General features: G+C 35.2%; 1 protein-coding gene across 1 annotated transcript in view; it reads right to left on the bottom strand.

Moving 5' to 3' along the window:
- IFIH1 (interferon induced with helicase C domain 1) overlaps positions 1-25,973 on the bottom strand; it is a 55,575-nt gene that overhangs the window by 24,810 nt on the left and 4,792 nt on the right. Inside the window, exons 2-4 of the mRNA XM_005897288.3 lie at positions 23,407-23,575; positions 18,206-18,346; positions 4,339-4,443 (exon numbers count right to left, since the gene is read on the bottom strand). Coding sequence (XP_005897350.3) covers positions 4,339-4,443; positions 18,206-18,346; positions 23,407-23,575 — 415 coding nt within the window. The remainder of the gene's footprint in view (positions 1-4,338; positions 4,444-18,205; positions 18,347-23,406; positions 23,576-25,973) is intronic.

Raw genomic sequence — 25,973 nt, forward strand, 5'->3', positions numbered from 1 at the left:
ATAGAAGCTGTATTTAGGGAAAAGGTGCTAGCCTTTTCCATGCTAGCCTTCAATCTCTAAATGTGCAGTGAAAGATGAAAAACAATTTTGTTGGTTCATAACTGGATTGTGACTAATTTTTCTATTTAGCTTTGAATGTGATTTTTATCACTTTCTTATAGGTATGTCTCCACATATTCATGTTTTCCTGAAACTCAAAGCACAATACATTAAAAATATTTTCAGCTAGAGTAGATCTCTACGTTTAAAATACTGATAAAATACATGCTAACATACATTAATTTTATAAACATTAGAATAAAATCATTATAATATGTCTTGGTTTAAATATACATTTTTTAGAAGTGACCGAGTTTATTTATATTCAGTTCAGTTCAGTTCAGTCGCTCAGTCGTGTCCAACTCTTTAGTCAGGGGGAAAGATCTAAAAATGTATAACTTATCATGTGGAATGCAGTAAAATAAATATTGTATCAATTTAAAAGCCCATCTTTTGCTTTATGTAATCACAAGAAAAAAAAATGAAATGACAGCACTTATCAGTATTTCATTACACATGAAGTAAGCATTCTGTCTCTTATCAATGAATGCAATAAAATTAAACTAACAGAATCCCATTAACTTCAAAAAAAGTTGCTGATTGTTCCATTTCAGCAACTGGATGATTCTGTTTAACCGGGTTTTAACTTGCTGTGATAGCACTATCTGAACAGGTAGGAAAATTCACACCAAATACCACTTAGTCAGAGTCATCTACTAACCTGGCAGGAAATTTGCCTTCTGTATGGATGAGTAAACATATATGCAATACATTTACGTTATCATTGGCTCATCTGCTGATTCATTTATTAGGATTGTCAGGAAGAACTCATTCAAGATCACCAGCTTTTAAAAACACACATTGACAAGTTTTCTTTCCATGCTTGTCTTTGAACTCTATAGCAATTATAATAACCCATCCTCTATTATATTTACATAAGATTCAAGTTGACTTCAGAATATCATTGTGCTGTGCTCAGTTGTGTCTGACTCTGCGACCCCATGGACTATAGACCGCCAGGCTCCTCTGTCCATGGAATTTTCTAGGCAAAAATACTGGAGTGGGTTGTCACTTCCTACTCCAGATGATCTTCCTGACCAAGGGATTTAAACCATGTCTCTTGTGTCTTCTGCACTGGCAGAGGGGGTTCTTTACCACTAGCTCCACCTGGGAAGCCCAGATAGCTCAATATCATCCATATTTTTTTGAGTCAATTCTAGGAAACTTGATTGGTAGCCTCAAGTTTAAAAGAGAGGCACAGAGTGAATATGGAAAAAATCAGAGTTGGATTCATTGTGAGGATAGCATCCAAAGAAAAAGAGCTGGGTGAGTGCTAAATATTCAGCCTGATTCTTGCCTTATCACATCCTCTGACACAGGAATGAAAGAATATATCCACATACGCAATGAAAAGAGAATTTTCTCTTCTCTGTCACCAGAAGGAGAGAATTGGGCTGGTGTCAGGGAGCCAGGAGCCAATTTCCTTTATAAAAAAAAAAAATGTTTGGGTTTTGTTTGTTTGTTGTTTACTTCTTTTTGGCTCTCTTTGAAAAAGCAAAATTAATTAAATGCAATAACGAAAATGGTATTTAAAATATGCACAGGCTTTGAATAATATTGTGCCCATCCTCTACAACAAGTATTTATCAAAGACCTTAAAATTATACTATACCATACAAATGGTCAAAAAATGAAATCAAATAAGGCTTAAATAATAACATTCTATTGAAACGGCACCATGTGGCAAATTTCATTCTCACATTGATTTTTGACAGCTGAGTTATTCTTGGAGAGAAAAGGTCTGTCACTGCATGTGTTTGAAAATGACAAAGTATTCCTTTACCTATAGTACGTAACCTCAGAAAAATATACCATTCCAGCTGGACAAATATTAATAGATATTACCTCAAAATAGTAAGGAAACACTTTCTACATATCAGGCCAATGTGCATTGCCAAAAACATTGCCACTTTGCAAGAAGCAGTATATCCCTCTGAGACTGAGGAACAGAAAAACAAAAAAGCCTCTCACGGTATAATTAAAATATTTAAACGTCAAAAGTACCACTAATTATGCTTTACTATGGCATAATAATACTATGAAAGAATATAATGTCACATCCATGATTCTTATGCCTCATAATGTAACCTCTAAACGTGGACAAAGGGCATGTGGAATAGGGTCCCTTTGATGTCAACTTCAGAAATTAAACATAATCCCAAACACTGCAATGCTTTCAGTGAGTCAGTGCATGTTTAACAATTTGCAGTTTACATAAATCTATATTAAACTGATTTGTATGTCAACTTATAGCATGCACATGAAAGAAAGGAATTTCATAATTTTATGATTTCAGAATTTTGCTATCCACTATGCAATCTTATACCCACTAGTCTTTATTCCTAAGCACTAACCATCCAGAACTTCAATGAGTTGCCCTTTAAAAATGTGTTTGTCTTCAAATGTATTTGCCTTTGGAAATGTATTTGCTTTTTAAAAGTAGGTTGCATTCAGATTTATCACGCCTTTCATGCCATATTGAAGACTGAAAATCAGTAAATAGTTGCATTTGCTAACAGTGCTAAACAGACAAAATGCCCTGCACACAGAGGATATCTATTAGATAGTAATTAAATGAATGAATATTGTTGAAAAGCCCTTACTCAGGCAAACAAAAATTAGGAGAAGGTCCAGAAGCTTAAAGCAATCATAAAGATGTTAAATATTAGCTAGAGTGTATTTTGAGTTCTAGTATCAATACCATTTAATAAAAATGTTAATTATTAAATTTAACAGTTGTATAACAAGCACAGAAAAAACAAATAAAAGCCACAGAAATATGCACATGCCAAGAACTTAATATTAACACTGACTAAATTGAACAGAAAATTAATTAACCCTTTTTAATTAACATTAAAGTTATGACTGACATTTGGTGAATTGAGTTTCCTCAAATCAACTTGTTCTAAGTTATTTGGGGGTTATTAAGAGACAAGAGCATTTAAATAAAAGAGGTGGTAGTTTCCCTTGGGAAAGCTTTAGGGCAGATGGCTATCTTTATGTAAACTGTTTTGCCCTTTTAGGCCTATTGTAGATGTAAATTTCTATAATCCTTCAGACAGTGCAGGGTAATCTGAAGTACATAATATTTTCTAAAGTGTTTTCTATAACTCAGTCACAGAACAAATGAAGAATAGTTTCTTAATTTGCCATTTTGCTGCTGCTTCTTTGCTGACCATATTGCAAAACACTGATTTTTGTTTGCACTAATTTGTTCATTTTAATTATAAAATATTTCAAACACACAGATATTAGAAAGACATGCAAGGGCCCATCACCCATTCTCAATGTGAAATTTCACCTCAGTAGTAATAATGGAAATGTACATTCAAAGGACAGAAAGAAGAGATAAGAAATGGATCAGACTGACCAAAGTTAGGGAGTCTGACAACAGGAAGTCTTGCTAAAGTGTGGAGATTGGGAAATGGCCCTCTTATTTACTGTGTGTGTGTGTGCTCAGTTGCTAAACTGTGTCCAAATCTTTGTGACTCTATGGACTGTAAACCTTACGGGCTCCCTGTCCATGGGATTTTCCAGGCAAGGATACAGGAGTAGGTTGCCATTTCCTTCTCCAGGAGATATTCCTGACTCAGGGATTGAACCTACTTCTCTTGCTTGGCAGACGGACTCTTTACCTCTGCACTACCTGGGAAGCGGGTGGGATATTAAACTGATACAAAGAACAATTTGGGAAATATCTAGTAAATTTCTCATTTAGTGATGAAAATATTTTGCAAACTCAACTAAAGAGATGTTTATAAATATTGAAATTCTTTTAACTATATGTGTATATTATAAAGCTTAAGAGGGACTCATTAAATGCCATTAACTATAGTCATACTCATCTCATTTATATTACTTTTATTTATAATGTATTTTAATTTTTTAAAATGTAGGAGTTGGAAACAAATGTATAAAATTGAGTATATAATTTAAAAGCAGTCAAATTAATTGAAACAGATCACATAAATAAAACAGATTACATGGTTCTATGGAATGTGGCATATGCCAGACCAAAAAGCTATGTACTGGATCAAAATTAGAGACCTTGAGTCTAAGACTTGTAAGTTGTACTTTTCAAGAAAGTGAATGGCAAAGTTCCAAAACTATTTCAACTGTAGAAAAGAATTGCTTTAATTGCATAAATACATTAGGGAGGGTATGAACAGCCCCCATGCGTTCCACTATATGGTGTCTTATTTCACACTTTTTAAGGTTTACACAACAGTTAGGCAGTACCTGAATCACTTCCCATGGTGCCTGAATCACTGCCCATGTTGCTGTTATGTCCAAGACTTTCATCTAAGCAGCTGACACTTCCTTCTGCCAAACTTGTGTCTGATTCTGCAAAGGAAAACATTTTAAAATATTTTAAAAATATTTCTGAGAATAAACGTATTTTAACTGCACACCTCTACAGCACACAGTACATACAGTTCAATGCAAGTGGAGAAGGTACATCCAGACAATCACGAATAAAAGGTAAGAGTTTCTGGCAAGCAATGTTTAAAAACTCCACTATGAATGAGCAGCTGTCGGGGACTGAATCAAATACATGTATTTACCTACTTAAAGTACCGTACATCCAATATGAGGGCTCATGCAAATTTGTAAGGAGTTACAACTTTTGTTGTCCCCCTTTGTGTAAATTTTGTCCAAAAAAATATCTGAACCTGATATTATTACTTAAACATAAGTACTATGTAGAAACCGTTGAGTCATCTGCATGTAAAATGGTAGAGAATTAATGTTATAGAACAATTAATGAATTAATGAAGAACATGGTTCTACCGATAAGTTATGAAAACAGCAACTCAGTGATACACATAACTAAAATCTCACAAAGAATTCACTCAGACTATCAGGCAAGCCTGACATTGCAGGGGCACTAGAAGCTTACATGAAGTTGGAAATTATTTTTTTCTTTCTTATAATTAAACTAAGCTTCCATCAAGAATGACAGTTAATAGAAGTGGCAAGGGCACATTTCATTTATTAATCCTGATTTTTTTCTTTTGTTCTTTTCAATACTCAGCATCAATTCCTTTTGAAAAACCTTCCTTCCCACAACGGAAGGCTTCCCTTCTTACAGTTCATTTCCAAGGATTTATGCAATCCCATCCGCAAGGATCAGAACTATTGCTAAACTGGTTAAAAATAAATGAAAGATGGTTACAGATGTTGGTTTTGGAATTAAAAGACTTGTGAAATTTGCTGTTGGCAATGCTATGAGCCTAACTTCCTTCCCCTTGTTTAAAATTGGGCTAGTAGAGGTACAAGCTATTATATATAAAATAAGCTACAAGAATATATGTAGAACACAAGAAATATAGCCAATATTTTATAATAGCTATAAATGGAGTAAAACCTTTAAAAATTGTGCACACCTGTAACCTATATAAGGTTGGTGGCCATAGTCGTAAAGAAACTGCCTACCAATGCAGGAGACGTAGGTTTGATCCTTGAGTCAGGAAGATCCCCTAGAGGAGGGCATGACAACCCACTCCAGTTTTATTGCTTGGAGAATCCCCATGAGCAGAGGAGCCTGGTGGGCTACAGACCAAGGGTTGCAAAGAGACAGACACGACTGAAGCAACTTAGCACACGTGCACACATGTAACCTACATAAATATTGCACATCAACTATACTTCAATAAAATAAAAAATAAAATGGAGCCAGCACAATTTACTTCACAGTATTTGACAACCATGTAGTAATGTTAGGTACAACAAGTTCTTTGCATATACTTATTGGTGATTGAAAAATGAAATCAAATTCAAGTAGTTGGTGGACTACTAAGGCAAGAGTGTCATTTAAAAATATTTTGGGAATTCCCTGGTGGTCCAGTGGGTAGGACTCAGCACTTTCACTGCCAGGGCCTGGGATTCAACCCCTGGTCAGGGAACTATCAAGCCAGGCAGTGTGGTCTAAAATGAATAAATAAGTAATAAACAATAAACCATCTTTAAAATTAATATTTCATAATATGTATACTTGTGAGATTATTATTTTATGCTAGAGTTCTCACATGCACTAAATAAATTATATTAAAGTAAGATTACTCTAAGTAAGGGCTTCCCAGGTGGTGCTTGTGGTAAAGAACCTGCCTGCAAATGCAGGAGACACAAGAGATACAGGTTTGATCCCCTCATGCAGGTCAGGAAGATCCCCTGGTGGAAGGCATGGCAACCCACTCCAGTATTCTTGCCCGGAGAATCCCATGCACAGAGGAGCCTGGCGGGCTGCAGTCCATAGCATCGCAAAGAGTCAGACAAGACTGAGCATGTACACACCATGAAGCTAAGTAAAACTAGTCTGAATGTCAACATACTTAAACTGGAATTAGAAACAGGTGATAAAGAGACACAGTATGTTATCAATAAAACATGTCTAAACATGGACAATATATAACTCCTTAAACCTACAGTATCTGCTTTTTCTTTAACAGGTTATTTATTTTTTTAAGTCTGGTGTGTTGAAGTATAATTTCCATACTGTAAAAATCACTCTTTTTAGGTGGATAAGTTGGATGAGCTTAACCTCAAAATTTGTCCTCAAACCCCTTCATTGTCTCTTCCCTCCTGCTATCCCCTAACAATCACTGATTTGGTTTCTGTCCCTAGAGTTTTGTCTTTTTCAGAATGTCATACTGATGAATTGAGGTAATATGTAGCCTTTATGCTTGGCTTCATTAATTTAGAATAAAACCTTCAAGATGCATTCACGTTGTTATTTATATCAGTAATTTGTTCCTTTTTATTGCTGACTACTATTCCATTGAGCATCTGTGAAATGTGGCTGTGACATCTCCCTTCCAGCTTGGATAAGCCTACTTAGCTTGGGAAACGTAATGGAATTACAGCCAATACAAATTAAATATATGAGATAGCTTTCTTAAAAGTTAAAAGAAAGCAGATAAGAAATTTATAAAAAAAAATCCTCAATGGACTTGCATACTGTTTAAGTATATTAGCACAACACAAATATACTCATGTGAAAATACTGTGCTTATCAGTTGTCATAGATTAGCTCTGAAACTCAGATTTGAGGAATCCCTTATGATCACACGGGAAAACCTGTATATCTCACTGAGAGATTTTAAATATGGCACTTTGCAATTCCCAGAGGTATGCCTTGTTAGGAGCTCAGAGGCGAGTGTGGGATAGAACTGTCAAGTAGAAGAGCGTTTTGGGCAGATGTACTGATGAAAGAGAATATGAGTTGTAAGGAAAAGGCAAGGTGTAAAATGAGGTGGGGAAAATGTCATTGCAAGGATAATTCTAGATCTAGAAAGATAAATCAAGATTTTTAAGGCAAAAAAAGTGAATTTTGACACGCATTTTACTTGTTTTAAATGTTGTATAGAGAACTGAAGACAATGCCAAAAACACTGAAAAATACTAACAAATAACTGAACTGACTGATTATCTAAAATGAAACACTGTATCTTTAAGTTTTTCACTGAATATAATCCAGATGAAAATTATACTTGATTTTCATTTCATTTTCTAATCACTAGTAGTTAAATCATTATCTTAAACATACTCCATGTATTTGTAAAGTCAGGATTTTCCCCAAGCTTTCTTCTAGCATATATAAGGTTTGAGAGAGCTGCTTAATGCAGCATGCATGAATAATATATGACTATTAAAGAAAAATACTACCAAAATAGGATATTATTAATTAAGTTTATTATCTGGATTATTTTGGTTTAGTAAACAAATCCACAATGTGTCAGAGGACACTGAGCCCAGTGCTTACACAGATGTAAATGATATTTTAAGCTCTCAGCATCCTCTGTGGTAGATACCTATTATCACCTCAGTTTCATAGGTGAGAAACCAAGTCTCAGAGAGGGTAAATGATATATCCATATCACACAGCTAGAATGGAACAGAGCTGGGAATCCCATTTTCTGAATTCAAGTCTAATATTTCATTCAGCGTTTTTTTGCCCAATGCTAAGCATGCTGATGATCTGTTAAAAGCTTTGTAAACAAGTGAACAATACTATATCCATAGAGTTAACTGGAATGATTTTTTTTTAAGCATACAAACATTTGCATTATAATGTCAGTTTTTCTAACAATCTTGAAGTAGCTTATCTTGCCAGGGAAAAAAGTTAGAGATTATTTTATTTTGCTAACTAACATTTCTGATTTCATCCACAAATTTTCATTTACTTTACTTTTAAACATCCATATTGTCTTTTTTTTTTTAATTTTATATAGGAGTACAGTTGATTAAACATCTATACTAAGTTCTAAATATTCTCTGCACACAAATAAAAGAGGAACATTTCTATCCTTCTTGGATAAAATGAATTGTGGTAATTCTGCTAGACATCATTATTAAAATGAAAGTGAACACAGAGAGGTATATATCTTTGTCATTTTAAGGCTATATAAATCTCCAGTTTTTCAACACAAAAATAATTTTGTTTCCTCAGCAGCAATTTCTTATGCATTTGATATATTTTTTCTTTCATAGAAACAAAAGTACTAAAGGAAATAACCCTAATAATTAAAGAAAATATTTTGTTTCTTGATAACATTGAGAATGCTTTCTCCAGAGATTTTCTTCATGCATTTACCTAAAAAAATCATGTAACACACACACATGCACACCAAAAAGTCAGATCAAAAAAGTGTTATATGATGAAAAAATCAAACCAACCTATTAAATTTATAAACCAAGAGTTCCTGCAGTTGATTATATAGGATTATCATGAGTCATTCTTTGTACTTTTCACAGTATCAATCTGGATTTATGTCCTAATGACTAAAGTCATGTGTCTATGATTTTAAAATAGCTCAGATAAATAGTCAATTGGAGACTGGGCATTCCCATGAAAATGTGCTGTGGAGTCAAACAAATTAGTCTCCAGATCTGAGCTCAGCCACTGCTAACAAGTGACTTATCCTTTTTACCTTTTAAAAATATAGACAGCAATTTCTACTTTCTCTTTTATTATGATAATGATTCTGTTAGATCAAATAAATAAATCTTTAAGAGAAAGAAATCTTAAATTCTCATGGAGTGGCTGTTTACATGAGCTTTGAATATTAGAGTTAGATTACATAACAAGCTTAATTAACTTTTAGATAGGTGTCATTTCCTTTAGGAAAAATATCAAAGGTAGGTATGAAATGGATTAGAATATGCTGGTAATTTCTGTTTAAAGAAAAGCAGTTATTCCTATAAAACTGCTGGAATGAAGAAAAACAATATTTATTCTGTTAAAAGACAGGATTTTTGATAATAATTTTGTAAACAACACGATAAAGAACAGCTTTTCCTATAATAATAGTGTCTAAGACCAGTCTATAAAACATGGGAGAAAAAAAAAAAACTGCCTCATTTTACAATCACATCTTGAATAGTTTACTAATAAGACAGAAATACTAACCTGAATCTGAGAAATTATATATTTAATATCCTATGGAACTTTAAATACTTTAAAATATTTTTAAACCATTTGGAAGCCAAAAAAAATTTTTTTTTTTTTTAAATTTCAAATGAAAAAAACCCTCCTCCTTGAAGGCCTTTTCAGATCTATTTCAATGTAAAGTTTGCCCTCTGCTGGAAAAAATGCTATATTAACAATGAGTTGATAAATACATTGTTTATTCAGCCTAAGAACTGAGCTTCATTAGGTAAAACACCAATTGGTGCTTACTTCCATCCCTACCAGGTGGTGTTCCTCCTAATTTCAGCTTAAGATGCATTTATAATTTCATAGAAGATTCTTCCTGTCTTACCCCTTGCCTCAGCCTTTCCTTCTCTTTGCTGGAACGTGGTTTTTGCATCACATTAGGGATGGGGCCAGAGCCTCAGCGCTACTGAGAAAGGGCACCAGCAAAACCAATGGTTCTCCTGAGAGGTAGTGTTTATAAAGTATGCAAATAGTCTGATTTCACTTGCCAGGTAATGGTGTATCTATTCTAGTTCTGACCTCTCGACGCACATTAGCTTTACTTCTTCAACTATCCCCTCCTTCTCTCTAGTTGCATAATCCCCAAAGTCTGGAACAGCAAAGACCATCCCAAGCTTCAAACACATGTGTATGTATGTGCGCTCACGCAGGACTCAGGCTCTTTACAAGTGTGCTTACTGTCATACTACTAATAATACCAATCTCCTTTTCTTTTGAAATAACTATCTTTTCTGAAAGGAGATAGATGACTTTTATTTTCAGCTCTATGTATATGGATTTGTGCGTGCGTGTGTGCGCGCACACACACACGCTTACATTTTGGTCTGTCAGATTCTGCTCTCTGTGCCAGGGAACATGTGTTCCCGCAGAATGGAGAGAAGCCACCTCCACCCACCTTGCATATTCTCTCCTGGATCCAAGCTTCTAGGAAATGAGTTCCCCAAAGGAAAAAAAAAAAAAATCTCCTAGAGCCACAGGCCCACATGGCTATCCACCGAGCGCCTCTGCTCCTGTTTATAGAATTCACTCTGCTGAAGTGTTTCAGCCAGAATTAAATTAGAATTGTGTATATTGATGTTGGCTTAAATTGTGTCATCTATGCCCTTTAGCCTTTGGACTTGAGTCTTAAAGAGAAAGACAGTGATTCAAGTACAGGGTTGTAGGGATAGTCATACCCACTAGAGTGACCCATTCATTCACTGCTTGTCAGTAACAGGTAAAAAGTCTGAGAGCAGAGTCCGTTATGAGTGATAAGCATGATGACCACATGGGAAGTAAGTCTTGGCAATGCAGAGTGTAGGAATACATGCAAGATAGATGGGCAGTGGAAACCTCTTTGGTTGGTAGGTACCCTTCAGGAAAAGCTATTCAAGTTATGTGGATCTGAGGAAAGTATGGAGAGAGGTGCATTTAAAGGTATCCTGGTAGGGACTTTCCTGGAGGTCCAGTGGTTAAGATGTTGCCTTCTAATGCAGAGGGTGAGGGTTTGATCCCTGGTTGGGGAGCTAAGATTCCACCTACCTCGTGGCCAAAAAAACCAAAAACATAAAACATAAGCAATATTGTAAAAAATTCAATAAAGACTTTAAAGATGGTCCACATCAAAAAATAAATTCTTTAAAACGATAAATAAAGGCAAATCCTGGTAAATATTCAGTAGTAGCTTTCGGGGAGGAAAAAAAGAAAGTGATAATTTAAAAGTGTTTGCCACATTGACTTGATGGCTTGATTTGTAAGTTCTATTTGATCTAATTTAATAAGACAAAGATCTAGTTCAAAAATAAAATAAAAGTGCTTGCCAACATTGACGGTGTTCATATTCCCCACCATGACTGATTTCAAGCTACCAGCATGATGTCACCCAGTGGAGCTGGGAAGAGATTTACACGCTGGGCTCCTGCAAGCCAGAAGGAACCCGTTCCAGCATCCTGATGGATAAATCTCTGTAATGAAACACTCTCCTACAAACACCATCTGAAATCATCACACATGGTTTGGGCTAATAGTCCATAATTGTCTAAATGATAAACATGTAAGAGGGTTTTTTTGTTTTTTGTTTTTTGCCTCAGGACAAGTCTTTGTAAAAATCATAGTAAAAGAAACCTGCTAACTTTCATTGATCCTAGAAATCTTACCTCCCACCGGCTCCTTCATAAATGCTCCTCTGGAATCCAACTGTTTTCCTACCCACATTTTTCACAGTATTTTGCTATGTTTATTATTAATACAACTGGATTTTCCTCTGTTTAATATGTGGGAGCATGCTCAGCCACTCGGTCGTGGCCAACTGTCTGCGACCCCATGGACTGTATTACCCACTGGACTCCTCTGCCCATGTGTTAATTATACCTGGATAAATTTTTATAAACTTTATTTTTTAGCAGCCTTAGGTTTCTAGCAAAATTGAGTAGAAGGTAGAGAGATTATGTATAACCTCCTCCATTATGAATACCCCCTAAAGCACATTTTGAACCTTCTTTATACCTGCACTTTTGCTTATGCTATCCATACAACGGAAAGTGTTGGCTGCCACTTCTGTTTACAAACCCAACACAGGACCTTCAAAGTGCAGATGAACTGCCTTCCAATCCTCCTCTGTGGTAAGTCTTCCCAGGCTTCTCTAATGTATTCTCTTTTCCTAGAGACAGATTACTGTCTGTGTTTAGGGGCACAAAACTTGTTTTCTTGAACTGGATTATAAACTCTCTGAGGGTGAGGACAGTACCCTAGCACTTGGCCAGAACTTATTCTCAGCTTCTAGTCCTATTCAAATAGAGAAGATAATGTCTAATGCTCAAATTAAAATCACATTTGTTGAAACTCTGCTGAAAAAACTTTAAGCTTGTAGCCATATAAAAATCATGAAAATAAATCCAACTCATTTTAGCTGCACAGCAGAGAGGTTTTTTCCCCATCAAAATACTGATATTCTCACTCCTGAGATATGAACAGTAATCCTCCTAGAATTATTATGCAATTGGGGGTCGTATAACTAACCTAGATGTCTCTCGGTGGGTTTCAAACAAAATACAATCCTAGATTTTCTTTTAACAAACACAAAACAGCAGTTGTAACAAACTCTCTCTCTCTTTCTCAAGTCAAAATAATATTTGCCTCTTGGATTTCTGTACTAGTATTTCTAGTTCCCAATAATTAATATAACTAAATTTAGAAGTGATAGAGATGTAAAGGAGAGCTATCTAAATTCAAAGCAATCCCATAATAGTATGGGTGATCTCTCACAGTATTACTGAAGACTGCTGTATCAATTATCTTTCCCACTAAGCTCTCAAGTGCTATGTGGTACGTATTTCTAGAGATTCTAAAAATCTCGAAATTTCTAGAGGTTAGTACTAAAGAACATTATTCTGGTCTGCAAGTGCAAGGATAAATTTTGTGGCATTTTTACAGAGATTACTATAGACCAAGTCTAAGATTGGACTTTGGTCTATAAAAAGGCAAAACAAAACAACAACAAAAAGAATGCTCTAACAGATTGGGCCAGAAAGAAGGAGGCTGTTTTATAAAGGTCAATTTTTAAACCCCTCCTACAGAACATGATCTATGCAAAATATATCCACAATATATTCCAAAGCATAATGTCACCGGATAAACCTAAGGAGTGGAACATATGGGGGAATATGAAAAAGAAGGTATTAAAGTCTGAAAACAAGCAGGTTGGTAAGCTCATTAGCTGGGGTGGAATTTTAAAATCTTCACGTGAACGAATATATAAATCAAAATATACACATGCACTCACAGTCATGCGCACTGTGTATTCACACATGGCACACTCATCCTGTTACATTATAATCGTCCACCCGGGAACAGTGACATTCTACTCTCTTTATAAATGTCAAAGCGCCCTCTGCTGTCCAATCTGTGGAATTTGCATTTTCTAGTTTAGTAACAGGGAAATCTAGCGAAGAATGGTAAAAGAAGTTTGGGGGATTATCTGCGGAACTCTGCGTAAATGTAAGTTCATCCCAAACACAATAAATTTTATTATTTAGTTTTAAATCTCATTTGCTTTGTTTTTATCTAATTACAGGGCACTAATTTATAAAATAGTGTATTAAAAAAGTCAACTTTTAAATAAGTAAAATAACCACTTATTTGTTTTAACAAAGTTAACAGTAGAAATTAAAAATGATTGCATAAGCAATTTTACCATAAGCCTATAAACTTAACATATACCAGATAACTATATTTTCTATAGTTAAATTATTTTTAATCGAAGAGAATGAATGTGGGCTTTGTGTCCCTCTGATATTTTCTAGGGACATGTGATCCAGAGAAACATCAAAGTTTCCCAAGAGTTTCTTGTTAGAAAATGACCAGTGACTAAAGAAAGCAGAACTATTACATCCAGCATGAAATTCTATGAATAGTCTGAAAACTATTCAAATATCCTTTAGAAATTATTGTATTAGTGTGGGAAAAAACAGATTATTGCATTAGTGTGGGTCTATCTTAATTATTAACCACTTTTTAAAGGGAAGCAGTTGAAAGGAGAAAGGAAGAAGAAATGCCAACCCCTGATGCGGAGGCATAACAAAACTGACTGTCCAGGACTGCCCACTCGGGAATTCTGATCTATCACCCCCAGGTTGAAGGAGAGCTGTGATTAAAATTAGTTTCACGGTGGGCCACTGTTACTAACGCTAGTGTCTTACCTGACAGGAGTGTTAAGGAGTACAAAAGGTTAAAAACAATATATAAAGAATCTTTGCCTGAAAACTATAAATATTTATCATTTGTATCCACAAAGACTATTGGGCACTGAAAAAAAAATACTTTAGAAATTGATTTGGAAACAAAACTTAGAGAAGTCTAATTTAAAATTAGAAATAATTCAAGCCACATTTTTTCTTTTTGCATATGAAATCTCATATTTATAGAATGTGTGTGGCTTAAGTAATAAGTTTCTTTCAATGCTACCTTGGTAACTGTACTTGGAATCTTAACCTGATGTACTGAAATTCAAGCTAAAGATTATACATTATCAATATCAGTAAGATGCGCAAAATTATGTAAATTAGTATTATTGAATATTTTCAATATTGAATACTTTCATATTTATCCTGATTGTTAAGTTTGCCAAAGAATAACAATGTAGGCAAAATCCTTCTACAGTTAATCTTGCAACAAAAACTTCTGTCAAAAGAATTCCAATAACTTCTTTGGGGGTAATGATTCTTAATGTAAAAGTCATTTACATCAGTAATTCTTAGTTCTGAAGAACAACAACAAAAGAAGCAAATAACTGGGAGGATCTACATCTACCAAAAGCAGTGTCAAGGCCTGAAGCACAAGGCATTACACTTTCGTAGATCGGTTGCCAGAATGGATTGGATGAACCTGTTCGCAAGTCCACACGAGAAGTTCAGACAGCACAAGAACCTCACAGCCTAGTAGCTGTTGAAGTCTTGAACAGGAAGGAGTCCTCAGATTATGGTACGGTTTGTTGTACATGTCCTCAGACTAGCACACGTCTTAACAGCCTGTACTTTTCTTCCACAGCACTTTGTGCAGTGACAGAGTGACTACTGCTTGGCTGACATGCCCATCATGGAAAGCTCCACTGGGGCAGAAGCCTCTTCTATTTTGTTCCATCACAATATTTACATGCTGAACTGAACAGTGCATGCCTGGCACACAATAGGAGTTTAATAAAGATTTGTTAAAAGGAAGAAGTGAAAGAAAGGGACGGAGGGGACCCCAAGAAGGAAAACAAACCCTTTCCTGTCCCTCAAGACCATTATTGTAAAATCCAGATTTTTTCACATGATGCAAATTTATGTTTTATATTAAATAGTAAGAAAACAGATTTTTTTTTTTTAAGGCTGCACCATGCATGGCTGTGGAATCCTTGTTCCCTGACTAGGGATTGAACTCAAGCCCTGCTGAAGTGGACTCTTGGAGTCCTAACCACTGGATCATCAGGGAAGTCCCAGAAAACAGATTAAAGAAAAAAAAAGTTTTGCATTTAATTTTGTCCTTGCTGAGACTCTGAATGTTCCACAGATACTGCAGGCTGACAAGATGCATTAGGCTGGCAAGTTTGATGAAAACCCTTCATTTGAGATGAAGATTGACTATCAGCCTCAGTCCTGGGTTTAATTCTTTCTAGTGTGAATTTAGAAAATAGCCAGTAACCCACAGAGATGTCAGGTAGCCTAACAAGGAAGTTTATTAAAACATGAAAAATCCACATTCAGGTAGTAATTTTGGCATTCCTATACAACCATGATTTCTGAAAGAAAGCACAGCTGCTGAAATGAAAAAAAAAAAAAAAGAAAGATTCTCTAGAATTCAGGTTTGCTATTCTGTACATTAAATTGTGGTCCAAGACCAGCTGTAGCAGCATCACCTGGGAACAAGTGAATAGGACAGAATCTCAGGCTCCTCACAGAACCTATGAATCAATGTCTGCATTTCAATAAGACCCCTCCTCCAGGTGACTAATAAGCACATTAATGCTTCAGAATATCCCACTAAAAAAACCCAACATCTTAAATAAACAAGGCTAAATTGCAGGCAAGCTATAAAAGACCTTGGTACTATTTATGACAAAGGATTGTTACCCTATATATTTAGCTAATTCACCTAAACCAGCAAGAAGAATATAAATGCCCTAAAAGAAAAATAGGCAATAAGCAACAACAACAAAAAGAATGAACTGGTAAATATGTTTTTCATTGGAAATTAAAAACTCAAATTCAGGTAGTAACATAGCAAATTGGTTAAGTTTAAAAACAGCATTGCCCACTCATGTACAAGAGCCTTCAGGACAGTAAGTATTCCCCTATATTGTTTGGTACAATTTCCTGGAGTAAAATATGGCATTAAATATCAAGTGCCTTGAAACTGTAGAAATCATTTGAAATCAGAAATTTCAATTAGGTAGTATGTCTTTAAGAATTAAACTGGGTGGGGAGACAGATGAATTGAGAGCTTGGGGTTAGCAGACACAAATTATTACATAGAGAATGGATGAACAAGGCCCCACTGTACAGCACAAAGAAATATAGTCACTACCCTGTAATAAACAAACCATAGGGAAAGAATATGAAAAAGAATATATATATATATAACTGAATTACTTTGCTGTAAGCAGATACTGAGACAACACTGTAAATCAATTATACTTCAATACAGTAAATTTTAAAAAATAAAACATAAATTTAAAAAGAATTAAACTGAGATATAAATACAAAAAGACTTAGTGCAGCATTACTCATGATGTAGAAATTTGGAAACATCCTAAATATTCAAAAGGTGGTTAATTAACTAAAAAGCATCCAACAGATGGAATTGTTATTCAATTGTTAAAAATCGTGCTGTAGAAGAATATTTAATAAATACAGGAGAAATGCCATTGTATATAGACATCCAGGTATGTAAAAAAATGAGAAGAACAAATACCCAAATATGAAGAGTAATGTGTTTTATTGGGAAAGGGGGAGTGGTTTTTTCCTTTGTTTTCTGTTTTCCAAATTTCCTACAACGCAGCTATATTACTTTTTCTGAGGTGAAAACAGTGTATTTTGCGGTAGTGTGATAGAGTCAGCTTATACGGGCCCACAGGAACAACTGTTAAATTTTCTCGAATTTTGTGGAATTTTATTAATGTTAAGCACAAGCATCTTTACAAATTAAATGATATGGACTTACTAACTAAATTATATTAAAACAAAGGTAATGAATACGTAAAACTCTTCATTTTCTAATCATTTTTGTAGATTTTACAATCATCAGTGAAGCTGAGGCTATTTAAGTCTATCGTCTCCATGTAATAAATGGCAAATAATGCACTGCACATCTATTCCCAACTCAGTGTTCAGTGACATTATGTGGACGCTTGAAAATAGCCGTGGTAAAAGTATTTACACCATGAAGATGGCATATCCTAAACATCAAGGCTTTTTCTTTTCCCTATAGGGCCACTTGGTAAGCATTTACTAGTACACCACAGACTTCCAGCAACTATTTCTAGTGAAAAATGAACATGGCCATTTGGGGTGGCAGAGGGGAAGGACAGAAGGCTTCTCCTATTACGAGAAAACAAGGGAGGGGAAATGGTTAAATTTGTTTCATTCTTCCAAGCCTGTTTCATATCAAAAGAGGTGGATATGGTGGTATCTAGTACCCACACCAATTAGTTACTGAAATTCAAGCAAACTCCTGTTTAGCACCCATTCATCTTCCTTTCTACAACCTTGGTTTTGGTTTCTACAGTCCGGCCTAACCTTTCTGTGACACCCTAATCTGTAAAAAAGGGAAAAGGTAATACCTTCATTTAATTCTCGGAACTTTGGATGAGTCAAACTAATTCATGTGTTTGAAAGTACTTTGAAAATCATGGGATGCACTTATGATACTTATCATATGACAAGAACCATGGACATGTTTATAAAATAAAATTAGAACTGAGTGTGTTCATATTTATAACATATTAATATTGCATTAGCTTTAAAAGATTTTTAGCCACAAAGAGCAATAATTTTCATTTAATATCCTCCAGAAATATTATCTGAATACAAATACAAAACCCCAAAGCCCAAATTTCCTCCCTCTGTTTAATAGATCCTAATGTTATCAATGCAACAATTGATTTTTCCGGAAATAGTTAATTAGTGCAGTAAAGTATGTGTGTGCGCCAAGTACCTGAAACTATAGAAGAATCTGCAAAAGACGATTCCAATGAACTATTCTCTATGTCCAAGACCTCCAGATTTGGCTGATCCGTGGCTAAAAGGAGTGGCTCTTTGACGTCGAGACCATCTTCTTGTGATAAATTCTCAGACTCTGTGAACAAAAGTATCAGAAAGTAAGCAATAGTGCCATGCAAGCTTTTATACAGTATACGTAACTGTCATTGGTGTTTTGAAAACAAATAAGGGTTCCTAATAGAGATTAACCTGAATATACTTACATACTTTGAAATTCTAAACAGAATGCAGATTGCAATGAAATGCAAGGTTTTATACAATATAAAGAGCTGCTATTTTTATTTTGAAAACCAAGTGGGGTCTCTAGTAGAGATATGCCTAAATACACTTCAGTGGTTTGACATTTTGAAAGGTTTGGAACATGTTTTTACATTCTGACACAGTATTTTTATTTTTAATATGAACACAGTGAGTAATTCTTTTGTGATGACTAAATTTTATCTAAAAAGCCAATATAATATTAAGTATTATGCTAATCGTAAGTGTGATGATTTCCTATCTGACCATCACCTTTAGGAAGTAAGCCACTTATTTCAGTGATACAAAGTCACACATAAGACTGCATTAGTGAAAATGCAAATTTGGTGGTAGTTTTTCTTTAACTTGTGATCTTGCCATTTTTTTTCTCTCGCTGTGCATTCTACATGAGATGTACATATGCTTTAATGTCAGCCTACATTCATGTATTTTGAATTTCTGGAGATTTTTTAGAAATTTAATAAAATATTCTGATCATTCTTTTCTCTTTCCCTCTATTTCTTTCATCTGGCCTTTTTTCCCTTCAACCGACAAGCACTGAGTGTTTTCTTAAATCCTTTTGTGGGTTACGAAGAAAAACAAGAGTTTTGCCCTTCTGAAGTACAATCTGTCAGAGACTGATGCTATAAAGAAAATTTCCTAAAGTATCATTTTTGATTAACCTATCTTAAAGAATAAGGAGAAAATACATGCTGTGTATGGAGAATTTCCTGAAGACAACTGTTCTGACTTTGGAGTTTGTCTTTAGACAAGATGATTTGATAATATTCATAGGTATATATTAGGCATATTTGGGGTTTATAATAATAATAGGCAATTTATTTTGTGCTTTACTAATGTTAAATCATTTAATCCTAAAAATAATCCCGATGATAAGTAATATTATTATCCCCATTTCACAGAGGAGTAATTTGAGGCATAGGATGGGCAGGTACCTGGTGAAAGTCACACATCCAGAGACATGAAGGAGCCAGGATTCAGTAAGTGTCAGGCTCCAGAGCCCAGTCTCCTGTATTAATCGGTGCAGGCCAGCTTGACAAAGCACCGTAGACCGAGTGGCTAAAGTAAAAAAAAAGTATTTTATCATATTTCTAGAAATTTGAAGTCTATGGTCAATGTGCCAGCATTTGGTCTCTGATGAGAGTTTATTTCTGAGATTGCTGAGTGTGACCTCTTCACAGTGTCCTCACATGGACAGAGACCTCATTTTTATTCTTCTTCTAAGGCCTTGGGCCCACCAGACTGGGGCCTGCTCTGATGATCTCATTTAACCTTGATTACCTCCTAAAGACACACCTCCAGGTACAGTCACAGAGGTGGTTGGGGCTTCAACCTCTGAATTCATGGGTTGAGGAGGGCACAATTCTGCCCACAGCAGCTCCTACCACGTGAATAATCACAGCTAACTTTGTTCTGGGCATGATTATGTACAGATCAGCAAACAATATTTAAATCCTGAACCCCTGATTGGATTTTCTGAGGACAGGAGAAGTGAGCCCTACTTGTTTGGAATGAGTTTGTCAGGAGTACCCTGACTGCTGGTAGGGGTAGTGAGAATGTAAGAATACTGAATCCCAGATGGAGATTGTAACCTCTATCCAACTTTTGAAAGAAGCATAGAGGACTTCCCTGGTTAAGTGGTTAAGAACCCGCCTGCTAATGCAGGGGACATGGATTTGATCTCTGGGTCAGAAAGATCCCCTGGAGAAGGAACTGGCAGCTCACTCCAGTATTCTTGCCTGGAAAACCCAATGGAAAGAGGAGCCTGGCAAGCTACAGTCCATGAGGTCAAAAAGAGTCAGACACATAGCGACTGAGCAAGAGCCAGGAAGATTCCATGTGCTTCTGGGCAATCAAGCCTGCATACTGCAACTACTGAGCCCAGGAGCCCTGGAGCCCGCGCTCTGCAACAAAAGAAGCCACTGCAATGAGAAGCCCCCACTGTATGCAACTAGAGAAAGTCCAGGCACAGAAACAAAGACCCAGTGCAGCCAAAAATAAATTAATTAATTTAAAAACTTAAAAAAAAAAGAGGCTCGGAAACCCTAATCCTGCTCCCTGCCTTTTAAGAGCCCACATATCTAGGGCAACATCTATCATCATCCACTTTGGTTGAAAGAAGGAAAGCCCCAAATTTAAGAGGATCCTGTCAGGACACCAGGGAGGGTGAAAAGAATGAAAGACAATTAATTAGTGCCATGTTTTTTTTCTTTTCAGAAGGGTCTTTATTCTTTTTATAAAGTGCTTGACCTTCGTCAGCCAATGTAAGTCCACAGGCAGGAGGAATTTGGATAAACTAGTGCCTAAGCCATTCTGAAATAGACACTTAAAGACAGTCACAGTCATGGCATATAATAAGGAAAGTAAAGAGGAGGTTTTGTGAATATTAGGTAGATGTATGTGATAGGTGCGTTATTACACAGCTATTACACATGTATTCTTCACCTAGGATTGCTATTGTTCAAAGAATTAGAATTTGAAAAATCGAATTAGACTTCTAAAAAGGCACCAAAATATCTTAGAAAGAAATATGTTGTATATAACTTGTTGCTCTGCCCCAACAACCACCCCCACAAAAAAAGAAAGCAATGCAGCCAGACATATTGTCTGTGTCATGAGAGTTGGAAGATACTTTTGAGCCAATCTTCTAGCCTTTTTCCTAAACTAGTACACAGCTGTAAGATGGGTAGTTACCCTCTACTTTAGAGGATGGATGTAACAAGGTCTTTTGTGATCTGCAAGGCTGCTCTTTCAAATATCCCTTGATATATGGAGACCAAAATTTCCCAGGAAACAAAAAAATCAAGACTGTAGCCATTTCAGAGTTCAAGTCTAGAATGTTGTTGTGGATGGAAATGGTCCCATGTGGTCTTGAAAGGGAACTCATCATAAGGTGTGATCTGCACTGGAGTCTGGCTTATCCTGGAGGGATAAGGGAGACACTGGCCCCATCATTGTTTGTAAATTTGACCTGAAGTTCCTTTAGAAGTAGCAGATTGGCATTAGAGTTATGCTATAGAAATAACAGCTGAGCCATAATAAATAAATGCAAAAAAACCCAAACAACTATAATCTTGATATTGCAAGCAAGTAGTATCATTTAGCTCCCTCCAGAGTACTAAAGCAAAATCAAGATGCTTCCTATTGAGAGGGAATTTTCCTTATACAATTAAACTTTGCTGTGGAAATAGAAAAAAATGACAGCAGGAACCGAGGAAACTGCTAGTGGACAAATCATGGAATTACTCCTGGCTTTTGAAAACTGGATTGACCATCTTTGGCTGAATGAATCCCCTCAAATCCCTAAATGATTTCAGAGACAAGGGGGAGCCTCTTGAGCTTTTCACTTTGTGGCCATTTCAAACTTATGACACCACACAGCATTTGTTTTGGGGTGAAACAAAAAGACCTTCCACAAACATGGAAGGCACTCTACTTCCCATGGTTCACTTACACACAAGTTTATTAACATCAATTTTGTAATTCTTTAGGGCTTTTTAATATCACATAGTAAAAATATTTGTCTATATATACACATAAATATGTAAACACTATTATATATATATACACACTATACATATATATATACACACGATATATATGTTCATATATATCGTGTGTATTTCTAACTACTGAGCAAAATTAAGCTACTTCATAAATAATACAACATAAAATCATAATATACTCTTTGGTCTAATGATTTGGTAATTATCTGTTTTTTCTTTTGTATATGCTATGCTATGCTAAGTCACTTCAGTCGTGTCCGACTCTGTGTGACCCCATAGACGGCAGCCACCAGGCTCCCCCGTCCCTGGGATTCTCCAGGCAAGAACACTGGAGTGGGTTGCCATTTCCTTCTCCAGTGCATGAAAGTGAAAAGTGAAAGCAAAGTCGCTCAGTCGTGTCCGACTCTTAGCGACCCCATGGACTGTAGCCTACCAGGCTCCTCCATCCATGGGATTTTCCAGGCAAGAGTACTGGAGTGGGGTGCCACATCTTTTGTATAAGTAACTTAGAAAACTGTTTCTTATTCCATTATAAAGTATGATTTATGGAAACAGGGACTGCGTATGTCTCATTTAAGTCCATATCCCCAGCACCTGGAACAGTATCTGGTATATTGTTGGTACTCGTTACACGTTGATTGAATGCCTGACTGAATAAAAGAAGTAAAGTAAGCTTGAAATGATTACACTCCATTTAAATTATATATAATTGTATATAAATTATAACAACTATATATTGGTAACCATTCATTGCCAATTAAATTTTAATTTGTCTTTCATTTGTTACTTCTTTAAAACATAGGATACATACTCTGTAAAGAAAAATAAGGTGGCAGTTAATACTATATTTACAAATAACATATGTGAAAGAGCTATGCTATTTGTATTATTATAATTGAACACTTTGAAAAACTCAAAGAAAATAATATTGTGATACATTAGCAATTATAGACTTTTTATCAAATGTTTAATAAATTCCTCAAAGTATTATATAAATGTCCTGAAGACTTTGTAGCATAATTGTAATAACCACTAAAATATTTTCTTCCAATTTATTTGTCTAAGCAATGTTAAAATGATCTTGATAAAAATCTCAGACAATCCCTTTGTTTTCAAAATAAGATGGAAAATGGAAAACATGTTGGATGAGGAGTCAGTGGCCAATATTCTAGCCCAGCTTGTTGAGTGTTATGGTCTTTGGGAGGTTCATCTTTTCCCAGGCAGCAATTTCTTCATTTTTAAGGAGAAGAAAACAGATCTGAAATTCAGATTCTAAACATCCTTTTCTTTGGGCACCATATCTATAGGCTTCATTAAACTCTCAATCACTAGGCAAAACACACAAAGCTGTCCTTTGCAGAATGAGCAATACCTGTACTGCCTTCACAGCAATCGGTGCCTGTGAACTCCCGGGCAAGCGCATCGTTTCCCGTCTGCCTCAGAATAGTCAGAAATGTAGAAAACCAGTTTTCTTTCTGCACAATCCTTTTCAGTAGCTCTCTTACCCCTGCTTCATTTCCATTATTTTCTGCAGCAGAAACCTGTTTTAAGAGAAAAGTAGAATTAAAGAAGTCAAACATCTTAATGAATAAATTTAAACAGAAACTAGCCTTTAGAAAAATTGAACCGTATGTATAAAGGTTCATATTAAAAGAAAACATCATTAAAGAAAAAATCAATGCCACTTGCAGAAATTCTGGATTCTAGAGGGAGGAGATTCGCTGGGCCAATCCCCTTTTAAATGTCCACCCTTTTTTAAAGCTTTTGAGATATTCAAACCTGACAGAGGAAACAAATGTTTTACCTCTATCATTCTGAATAAGGGGTGCAAAAGAAGGTGTCTTTAATCTCTACCTACATTATGTCTATTTGCATCAATTTCCTTTTGTGTATATAGGGTTTGCTATTTCTTTTCAACTCATGGAGTCTATAAATAGGAAATCAAACATTTGTAATCCAACCTCTCTTTCTTGACTCTTACCATTATGGAGTAAGTAAGTACTATCACAGCTTTTATATTCTTTAATATTTGTGCTATTTATCATTACTATATATATATATTTTTAAATTTGTGTTTACTTAATACTATAAGAAATGTATTTCTATATATCTTTTTTATAAATAGGGAAGAATTATTTGTATATTCATTCATTCCTATCTTAAGCCTTCATTTAATTTCTTTTATAGATTAATCTAGCAAATCTTTTAAAATGTGAATCATTTGTGTAATCATTATTACAATGAACCACCCCCAACTCTTAATATAGAGCCAAACATTTGGAGAAATGATCACATTTAGACCAGAAAGAAATTAGGCAGAACACAATCAGCTAGCTATGCCGTTAGGCAAACCACTTCACCTCTCCAGACTTCAGTTTCTATATGTGTAAAATTAAGCAACGGAAATGAAATTTCAGGGTTTGTCTGTCCTAGTTACAGGTTAGAATCGCCTGAGAACTTTAGAAAATACTGATGTCTGAGATCTGCCCCCAGAGATTCTCATTTGTCCATGTTGGGAAACCAGAAATTTTTTTCAAAAGCCATCTCTTGATTCCAGCCAGCAGATTAGGTACGAAATACTGACTTAAATACTCTCAAAGGTCCTTCTCAACATTTGTCCATCTTCTAGTATAATATCGACCTTTTCACTAGATTATTTCCTACAAATTTGCATATCTTCTAGTCCTATAAACATTTCCATAATCATCTAATATCAGGAATTTGCATTTTTGGAACAATGCTCGGTATAAATTCAGTGTTAATTATTATTATGGATAATTGGGAAAATCATCTATCCTTATAAATGTTTCACCAGCAGGCACTACTTAGAACAAGATTATACTGCATATTCTACCCAATGGATATGTTCATTTCATTAGCTAATAGTTAATTATAAAGGTTTTGCATATATCAACCCAACAACTCTGAAGAAGATACTGACATTAACCCATTTTACAGATCAGAAATCCAGGGCTCAGAGAAGTCCAATTACCTCCCTAACGCCATAATGCTAGTAAATGGCAGAGGTAGAATCTGATCCCAGGCAATTGGCTTCAGAAGTTGAATGCTGCCTTCCTGAACTCTATAGCTGGTAATTGCCTCTCATTTTAAGTTCATTTTTTGACAAGAAGTGGTTAAAATGACAATAAAGTTTAGGCAATTTCTCCCTCACAGCATTTCTAAGCAGATTCTCGCTCATTTCCTATTTTTCTCTAATTTCATTAACTTTCTAATGGAAATTCTTTGCCTTCTCTGGTGTTTGTAACATTTTTATTATTATCTACTACTTTAAGCAGTAGTCACTAAAGATCCTGAATGAGACTGGTTTGAGCACCTTCTTTTAACTCAACTATTTCCATTTTTAATTATTTCAGCCTTTAATCAGCTTTGAACTCATTCCACAGAAGTAATCAGGAAGCATTTTTCTAAAACGAACAAGGGAAGCACTGTAATAAATACTTATATTTTAAAAAGCTAATATATTATATCCACTAAATTTTCTTTGACTATTAATTAGTTATTTCTTTGAGTATACAATGATTTGCATTTGTCAAGCTTGCTTTGTCCTTACTCAGTTCAGGAATTTGAGAAATATTTTGCCACTATTTCCTACAAGTATTTTTATTATTTGAATGTGGAACTACATATAATATCTGTGCAAGTTTAGCAGCATCATCAAGGTTCTGAATTTTTAAGAAATCTTCCTAGTTTGGATTCTAGAAAGTATATCAATTTCCTTTAAAGCAACCATAAATTTTTAAAAATTAATCTGTTCTCTTAAAACATAGGAAAAATATAAGATCCCAGTACATACACTTGATTATTAAAATTCTTGGGAAGTGAATATTTAGACTTGAGACGGAAACAGGACAATGGTTCCCACTCACATTTCTTCCCCATTTAATGTATTCTCTTAACTACAAAGTTAAAAATGTCTAT

The sequence above is a fragment of the Bos mutus genome, chromosome 2, assembly GCF_027580195.1.
Source record: "Bos mutus isolate GX-2022 chromosome 2, NWIPB_WYAK_1.1, whole genome shotgun sequence".
NCBI classification, from domain to species: Eukaryota; Metazoa; Chordata; class Mammalia; order Artiodactyla; family Bovidae; genus Bos; species Bos mutus.